At 40.6% G+C, this 9,745-nt stretch overlaps 1 protein-coding gene across 1 annotated transcript in view; it reads left to right on the top strand.

The window, feature by feature from the left end:
• ehbp1 (EH domain binding protein 1) overlaps positions 1-9,745 on the top strand; it is a gene marked incomplete in the record, with an annotated part of 851,057 nt that overhangs the window by 832,186 nt on the left and 9,126 nt on the right. The window contains 2 exon segments of the mRNA XM_037681251.1: positions 5,396-5,495; positions 6,398-6,471. Coding sequence (XP_037537179.1) covers positions 5,396-5,495; positions 6,398-6,471 — 174 coding nt within the window.

The following is a 9,745-nucleotide window of genomic DNA, read 5'->3' as shown; positions in this document are numbered from 1 at the left end:
TTTCTCAATTTTACTTTTCTCTTTTTTCTTGTGTGTGTGTGTGTGTGGGGGGGGGGGGGGGGGAGGTAATGAAAAGAGGTGAGAGCATGAATTGGTTAATGTGTTCCATTCAGCAGACATTATACACAGGCTCAATAAAGCAGGAATCTGTTCTATACTCTAGGTCCATTGTGCCATTGAGGAAGGCTAAAAGGGCCTGGTCCAAGACTCCGTGGAGTAAAAAAAAAAGCCCTCAGCAGCACTTCAGTGGAGAGCGGTGGAGAATAGGAGAGAGCAGAGGAAATCGCATGTGCATTTAAAGACTAGAATGGAGGGTTTGATTCTTAGATCACAAGTGTGATGTTGCCTGAGTTCAGAGCGGTAGCTGCACTTGCATTGCTCTGCCTGATTCTGGTTCTAAGTACAAACTGAAGAAAGATGACAAGAAAGAGACCGAGTTAAACTGCTGAATCTGATTTAATGTCTTACAACCAAATCTGAATCTGTGAGCTCACCAGCCTTCCCTGCATCCTTTATTCTAAACATGACACTCCTCAGCTCACGTTAATTAAATCAAGACTTCAGCCGGCTGCTTACACGTAATCCAGTCCTCACTACAGACCCCCTCTGATTAGGCCAGCCCATCATGCATATTCACATTGCTGCAGTGACAGCCTTTTAACGAGCTCTTACCTAATCACAAGAAACAATGTTCATCCTGTTTCTTTTTATTCCTTCTTTTCTCATTTCCTTTTATGAGCCTTTGGCTTTCATCTTCCCCAGATCTCCCGCTGATATTCGATGCTTGGGTGGAGAAAACGGTGGGACAGACACAAGCGCGCCTCGGGCCTTAAATAAACTACAACTAGGAAAGCGACTCGAACACACGAGACAAGTTCAGCTTTATCTCCTCCCTTTCCCTCCCCCTCGTCGTTCTCCTCCTCCCCGCCTTTATACATGTCTGATAGACAAATTGGATTAGCAGCTATTGGATTAAATGACAAAATGGTGGGATAAGAAATGAGATGAACGTGCTGTGATCACAGCTTTTAATGTGTTTCTCTTTCTTTTCCTTTCATTTCTTCTGTTATCCAAGTTCCCTCCTTTGAGGAAGAGGGGAGATGTTCAAGGCGTAAAACTGATGCAGCATTTCTGATTCATCCAGTTTCTGTAATTCATCATGAATAAACAGATGTGCTTCCTAAAAGTCTGTAACTTCACAATTACAACAAATGACTGAATTGTTTTTTATTGGCTGATCAATTTGGTAATTTTAAAGCACACATTTCTTTTCAGCACAGCAACATCAATGCAACCTTTGTCTAATAGTTTCAAAACCTTAAGTTGAAATGTGACTTATCAGAATCAGTCTATTTAGTATTTTTTCAAAGGTTTCATAGATAAAATTCTGTAATAAACAAATAAAGCATGGAATGTATAAGCTAAATCATCAGTAATTGCAACCTCACCTAAGCTGTTCAGCTTTTGGTTGTACACCTTTAAAGTCTGATAAGGCATAATTAAATTGCATATAGGTGATTCTCTGATGTGAGACCCCCCGTCAAAGCACAAAAGCAGTTTGACCACCTCAGGGTGAGTTTCATTATTCCCATCCACTCTGAAAGGAGCAGTGTCCAAGATGGCTATCTTAATCTTATTTGGTGACAGAAGCTACCTCTGTCGTTTCACCCTTTTTTTCTTTATTTCGTTTTCTTACTATCTCTCGTACAGATTCAAAGAAATGCATGGTGATTTGTACTAACTAGCCTTTTCTTTGTGCCCTAAGGATCTCCATCTACACGTTGAAGTGTGTATCAGTTTATCATGGTTGTGTTTGTGAGACTGAATGAAACAAGAGAAGAGGGAATCAAACAGATAGGGGGGTTGTTGGAATATGTCTATCAGTTGTATCTCTGTTCTGTGTGTGTGTCTCAGTTGATTGTATCATCTGTTTCTCCCCAACACGTTGATAGCAGAAACTGAACGTGATATTAAAGACGATAAAGTTCCCTTCAGGTGAGGAAACCCCACATATCTCCATCAGGCGTGTTGCTCTCAGCCTTTGATGTTCTGATCAAACATTGCATCGGTGCCAATTTCAATACTTCAGCCTCAGCAGAATTTGGCCTGTTCCCACTACGCAATGAGCACCGAGAAGTGGTGTATAAGGCGAGCAGCAAGACCCAGAATGCAACCTGCCAAACTGGCAGATGCTTTGATCCAAGATGGCCCCCTGAGAGCCAGCATGGATCCACAGCGTCTCAGAGCCAAGGCTGGATTCACAGACACAGTGTCAGTGCTGTTTGCCAGGGATACTGACACCATTTGTCTTTATGCAAAACAACAACCAGCAGGATTTTGTTGTTTTCTGTGTTGATGCTCATAACATATAAGTTCTCATTACAGTTTCAGCAAGAACATAAAAACATTTTAATTGGAAAATAGTTTCAGCTGGAACCCAACAGTGTTCCTTTCATTCTTGAGGTTTACTGCTAAACTGAAAACATTGATTTTTAACCAGTTTTATATGATATTGAGCTGTTTAGCTGCTCAGTACAGTTCAATTAATAAACTGATTAAATCAAAAAAACGCTTTCTGATGCCTAAATTAAGTCTTTCTCTTTTTGGTTTGCAAAATATTTGGAATGTTGAGCAGAAACTATTAAATATGTTAAATTTGTTTATTTTATTGCATTGAACCATAAATGCAATAAACAGAACCAAAAACCCAAACCCAGAACACCCCCTCAAAAAAATATTTTTATTATAATTTTTTATTTTTTAAATTAAGTGGGCTAGATTGCAGTCATCCAGCTGCCAGTTGAATAGTCCTGCAATATACTTCTATGTCTTTTCTTCTCTGTCAAACACGACAGTCTCTTCAAGAGTCAGGTAGTATCTCTGGGTCAGCATTTCAACCCTGATGGACGTCGAGCAGCTCCATCTCTTCTTTCTCGTCCATTCACTCCTCTTCCTTTTAACCTTTTTTATCTCCTTCTCTCCCCACTCATCTCCTTATTCCCCACCTTTCCTCTGACCTTCCTGCCTTTTTCTCATCTCCTTCCCGTCCTCCTTTCATGAAATGTAGCGGCTGTCTGGCTAACGGCGGGGAATATAGCTTTATAATCCCCCTTCGACTTCCAACTCGCCTCACCACAATGTCACAGGAGCTTAATATTTGCCATTATTATTTGCTTGTTTTATTTGACTTGGAGGCAGCACAATGACCTGTCAGCACAGGCTTTATCCCCCCCTCCGAGTGTCGTCCATTTCAAAGTTGACTACAGAAATCCACGAGACTCCGATTCAGCTTAAATCCTGAAGCTTCTTTTCATTCTCTCATTTTTCTTTCCTCTCACTCCCACCTCCCTCCTAAATGAAATTACATACATCTGCTGGCTCAAAGTATCACAAATGTCCACGCACTCGCCGGTGACCGTGCACAAATCCACACGTCTGCCTTTTGTCATGAGCAACGCTGCGACCTGATATCCTGTGTTTATGATTGCAATGTTTATTAGTGCGATGTGTTTGAGGGGGAGTTTGGGGGAAAAAAAAAAACGTCCTGGCTTTAAAAGAGCTAAATAAATTATGTGCAAGTTCTCATCTGCTGCTAGGATTGCTTAACCTGAATATCAAAATTAGTTGGAATATTTTATAAATATAATTAAAAGGGAAAAGTGGCTTGTCTTTCTCCTAAACAGGTAATCAATGTTTACATCTCCTGAGATTGTTTTCTTTAAGGTAAATGTGTTTTTTTTTGCTAAATGTAAAGTCCTAGGTGGTTAAAAAATAGGTTAAAAAATGAGTTCCTGTAGTTAAATGTGTTTTGCCTTTTGTATTTTCCAGCTATCTCCAAAGAAAAGAAAACCGCAAGAGGTGATCTAAACAGTCCTTCAACTTATGTTTCCTGTTCATCCATTCCCACCTCACAGGGGAATCAAGAATCAGATTAATGCCTATGTTGCTGCAGAAACTGGGTTCAATTGACAGTGACACCGACATCTGACCACAGCAAAACCTATTCCTATGCAAAATATTAGAATCATGTTTTCAATAATTAAATTATATTTACTGTTCTGCAACAGATGAGTTTAAACAAAAACAAATAATTTTACTATAAGAAAACCTGTGACATCTGTAAACTTAAATAACCTAGATTTAGTTTTCTTTAGCCTGTTTCTGATAATCCTGTTACGTCTTTTGGGCCATCTACTTTGAGTTTTAACATTTTTAGGCTTTCCATTTGATGTGCTCCGTCTGTATCAGCTGTTCACATCCTATTGTAGCCTGTAAGCAAGTTAGCACATGGAGCTTTATCCCCAGGCGTGGACGAAGCTTACATTAGCCATGCATCTGATTCTGCTAGCTCACTGTATGCTGTGCAAGTGTTACACCAAGTGGTAGAGAGGGTTTTTATTCACTTTTGAAGGCCTGCTTAGTGATTGGTGGGAATATGTTTTGCCCTACAGTAGCTATATTTACATGGACATAAGTAATTGGATCAAACGGCCGTTCGGAATAAAAACGTGTCATGTAAACACCCTGTTCGGGTTATTTTTGTTTATTCAGTGTGATCCGAAAGAATTTCTGATCAGAACGAAACAGGTGGTTTACCCCAATTCATAACCTGAACAGTGTGCATGTAAATGCTTGATATGTTCATTTTTTTGATTTTCCGATCGTGAAAAACTGACCTGACTGCGCATGTGCGACCTATGTCATTTCCGCCAGGGTAATGCTAATAATATTAGCATGTCAAGGAAGGTCGGTGAGCGACAGTATTTCTACTAGAAATTTGAAAGAGCTCAAAATTATCTGTATCACCTGTAGCTCAGTCAGGGAGTGCAGTAATGTCTCCACCGTCATTAAAACCCGTCGCAGGTCCATTTTGGGTGCTCAGGTTTGTTTACGTTCATCCCAGATGTAAACCAGAAGTAGAACTACTTCTTCTGTGTTTTTTTAAGGAGAGTTTACCACTCTGCGCATGTCAGTACTTCTGTTCAGAACAAAGTCCGCTGCATGTAAACGCTCGTCATGAACAGATTGTGCCCATGTAAACTATACATTTGAATTGTTTAATTTGAACATATTTCAATCTGGTAAAAGAATTTTGCGCATGTAAACATAGCTAGTGAGAAGCTTCACTCCACAGAGGCGCTTGATGGTAATCGCTGCGTTAATCCCTGTTGAAGCTGTATTGACGTTGTGAAGACATGGTATGAAGTGTGGGTGAATGTTTACACGAGGAACATAGACGAGAGGGTTGTGTTCACTCACAGAAAACTCAAATGGACTGTGCTGACTCTGCGATCACAAAGATTCGGTCCTTGAGGTGTCCTCCGCTTTTTAGGTATTGGTAAATTTCTCCGCAACGAGCCAAATTGTTTAGATGTTGTTTGTTTGTATTTTTCAGGAAACAACAAGGAGGAGGAGGAGGCCATGATGCAGGAGTGGTTCATGCTGGTCAACAAGAAGAATGCCCTCATCAGGAGACAGGACCAGCTCTCTCTGCTGTACGTATCATTTTACCTTCTAATAATGAATATGTCCTCATCCATGATCTGTTCATTTTATTTAACAAAGTAAAGCAGCAGATACTTGTGAAAATCTCTAAAATAATCTAACATTATTCTAAGCTTTTTTCTGCATTTAAGCATCTTTTCAATATTGAAGCACTAGATGAAAGCTGCATGAGGCCAGGCGTGTACATCTCACTCCGTTCACACACACACACACACACACCCTGCCTGTCCGCTCATTGATTTGCATGCAGAAGGAATATGAAATCAATAGAAATGTGTCAATCTCTACTCTGTCTCTAGTCTTTTTGTATGCAGTCAGCTGCGACAGGTGGAGACACACGCTGCATTTTTCTTTATTTGCAGGATTTCAAAGAGTGCAAGTCACAGGGAGAATGAAGTATCATAATCACGGGAAAAGGAAGGCTTTTAAAGTGGCCAATTGACAGAAAGGCTGATTATTAGCCTTTTCTGTTCTCTCTTTATGGAGGCAAGGAGAAAAGGTGCCTGTGAAGGACAAATTCTATTAGAGACTGAATTAGCTTATTTTTTTAATATGGCTGAAAGAGGAATGAATTCAATTTGTGCTGCACGCACACACACACACAACATTTATATATAAGACCACATAGACACATGTCCTTTATTCTAATTTCATGCATTTTCACCTCGTTTCCTTTAATTCCTTGTTTTGCCTCTTCCACACACGTTCACCCAAGGCTGAGTGAGCGCACTATGAGTATCAGTTATGTGCAAGTAGATTAATGTGAAGCAGGAGAAGGTTCTGGCGAGTGGCTGAATCGATGTTTATTGCAGGTTTCTTTAAGTACTTAATGATTTAGTCATTAACATATTGACGAACTTTGTGTGTGTGTTTTGCCTCCAACTTGCCACAGGGAGAAGGAGCACGATCTGGAGAGACGATTCGAGCTGCTGAACAGAGAGCTGAGAGCCATGCTGGCCATCGAGGGTAAGACGCACACTGAAATAACTTCTGTTTTGGTTTAGGAACCCAACGGATGCTCCAGATGTTACTGCTGGAATTATAATAAATCAGAAAAGACAAGATATGAAGATGTCACTTTTTTGGGTGATTCATCTATCTTCATTTGTTTTGTTGTGGCTCCTGCTCTACGTTTTGTCCAGCTGTTGATCTACCTTTGTTTAAGGCCTGAAGCAGGACTATTTGAATTCTGCATGTCCTTCTTGACGAGGATTAAGATGCAAGGGATTTCAGTCTCTGATACTTGATCAATGCTATCTGTTTCGCAGCCAGACCCAACGAGCCAAGGCCTGATTTTGAAATCCAGCCACAGCTGCACTGAGAGAGGGTTTGTGTGATGAAAAACATCAGTTTTATTATTAAAAGCCTGTTTAACCACACGGCAGACAGAAAAGCTGCCATTGTGTCGTATCAAAGTTGTCAGAGGAAAGTTTAATCCCCTTCGACTGCATCTTCTGTGGAGAAAATGAACCTTTTGCCAATCAATGCTAATTGATTTTACCATTCGACATTGACCGCAGACAAACCCTCGTGCTCCTTCCAGCCTTCAGACAGCCATTGTAATTTCACCGGGCACCTGATAAGCTACCTGCTCCATCATAAATCAATTGTAATTAGCAAGAAAGGAGGTGTGCTAGGCAGCATGGGGGGATGTTGATGAGGCAGCAGGGCAGACACGTGTGTCCGAACAGGAGCTGCACATGCATCCAGGTTAAACTCTTCTGTTGTTTCTGGTCACATGGACTCACACCTGAGGATTTAACTTGTTGTATGTTCTTGGTTTTGTGTCAGGAAACCTGCTTTTTTGTGTGCTTTTGTCTTTTTTGGGTGCTTTCTTGTTGCAACGCTGTGTGCTCTCAGAGTGCATATTTCTTTATGTACTGCATTTGTATGATTTGTCTGCCTGTGTGTGTGAAGGTGTGAGAGCAGAGATAGTGTGTGAGTTGAGGTGAAGAGGTGGTGTGTGTTGTGTCACCGCCGTCCTCTCTGCCTTCATGTGGACTTGTTGGCTTTGCAGCTGACTAACTTATCAGCTGGTCTTATTTTCCTCCCTAAGGGAGGCACTTAACATTCACAAGCCCTTCCTTTCTGCAGCAGCCACAGATAGTCCTGAGCTGCTGGCAGGAAAGCTGCCGATCTGTCTCTCAGGTGTTTTCATGTGTCCACCCGTCGTTTTCCACCTGTATGTATGTGTGGGCATGCAGGTGTACAGCCTTTATTTGGTGCTTGGGCAGGTCTATTGAGCAACAGTCTGGAGGGCGAGTAATTACTGATTTGGTTGGTCAGTCAATGACACAGACACACAGAGATTATAGAAGGTGAGAGAAAAACACATCTGTGATACACTTGCCCCCAAAACACACACACACACACCCCACATACACACCCTGCTGAGAAGAATGTACACCTGGACTCGGTGAAGCTCCTCTCCATCTGTCCCATCTTCTGAATGACGTTAGAATAAACTGTCCAGGTCACTGTGATGTGCAGATGATCTGCTAAAAATCTGGATTAAATAAAAACATAATTCTTATAGAATATAAAAAACATTCTGTTTGTATAAAAAACATTAAAAACTGCTATTATAAATCCAGGGCCTTTTATCTGTAGATACTAAAAGACAGATTTATAATTCTAAAATTAAATTAAAACTAAGACATCACTTCTATATTATATCTGGTGTTTTATTAAAATGCAGCTATGTTGCCAAATAAAAGCTGAGGTGGGAGAAACAGCTTTTGTTTTTGTGACTTTGTTTTGTGTTTGTGAATAAAGAACAACAGAATTTATGGAGAAAATTAAATAAATACATAAACCAGCATTTTTCCTATACCAAACCATTAGATAAATATTTCCTTCTATATCTGTTGGTGCTCTAAATATGTGTTGGGGATCAGTCTGAGCTACTACCACATCAATTGTTAGCTCAATATCTGTAAAATCGACTAAATTGTAGTCATTTTTGTGATGATTGATTCACTTAGGTGGCCATCATGAATTGGACTAACTCCAAAAATAAATACATTGTAAATGAACATCCAGTGATTACTTTCTAAAAGTTATATCAAAGTCTGATCGTCTTGATTGATAACGCAGACCAGATGTCGCTGTAAGAGCTGAAAAGTCAGACTCAACCTGGATCAATTTTCACCGTTAAAACATAAAAGCCAATGTGAGTTCCAGTTTAAAACTCTTGACATTTGGAGCTCGAATAAGTTAAACCACATCAGGGTTGGCGGAGTCTGTCAGGCTGGTGTTGACGGTGTTCATGAGCATGCTCAGTGATAACCACCTCCTTGTATCGTCTTGGTGTGATGCCAGGAAAATGCCATCTGTATGCCACACTCTCATCTGCTGCCAATAAATTGATCCTCTGTGCCCTCTTTATCTGCTTAATGATTCACACCTATGTTTGCACACACCCACACAAAGTTGTTATGGCTTTGAGAACCTGTGTGTGTATGGGGGTGGGGGGGTGGGGGGGGGGGGTGAGAGTTTAAAGTGGATGCCCTCTCGCTGTCTAAAAGGGATTTATGCAAAACCGGGTCTCTGAGTTTTCCTGATACAGTTTGATATGATAAGCTTTTTTATATGTTTAAAATCAATATGTAATCCTATGCAGAAGCTTATCCCTCTCTCTCTACACACACACACACACACACACACACACACACACACACACACGTTATTTGTAAATCTATTTGGGCTTTGTAACACATTGGGGCGGTGTGCTTCAGACCTTGATTGATTAGTTGCACCATGAAATCCGATCACATGAGCAACTTTTGATGATCTCAGGGTTCAGGTCGTCTTTAGGGGAGTTCAGGTAATGAGAGTCCCACGGAGAGAGAATGTTTCTACTCATCACAATCATGGGAATCACTCACAAAAACATGAAATGATTAGTTTAACTTATTACAAAGTTTCAGCATGTCCCCCCTCTGCAGTTATAAATTTGTTTTAAGAGATATAAGGACTTCTTTTTATAAAACTGACATATTAAAAATGTTTATTGGCACATTCAGGTGAGCAAGTGGTAAAAATAAGTAATGTTCAGATTATTCCTCAGTTTCCAAACCCAGGGTTGTACAAATGTGTGTGTGTGTGTGTTATATATATATATAATATATATCCATCCATCCATCCATTATCTTTACCCGTTTATTCCATTTTGGGTCACGGGGGTCGCTGGTGCCCATGTCCAGCAATCACTGTGCGAGGGGCGGGGTACACCCTGGAC

Source organism: Nematolebias whitei, chromosome 1, assembly GCF_014905685.2.
Source record: "Nematolebias whitei isolate Nwh7 chromosome 1, NemWhi1, whole genome shotgun sequence".
In the NCBI taxonomy this organism is placed as follows: domain Eukaryota; kingdom Metazoa; phylum Chordata; class Actinopteri; order Cyprinodontiformes; family Rivulidae; genus Nematolebias; species Nematolebias whitei.
Note: the sequence above shows the minus strand (reverse complement) of the source record. Positions and strands in the feature narration are given on the sequence as shown.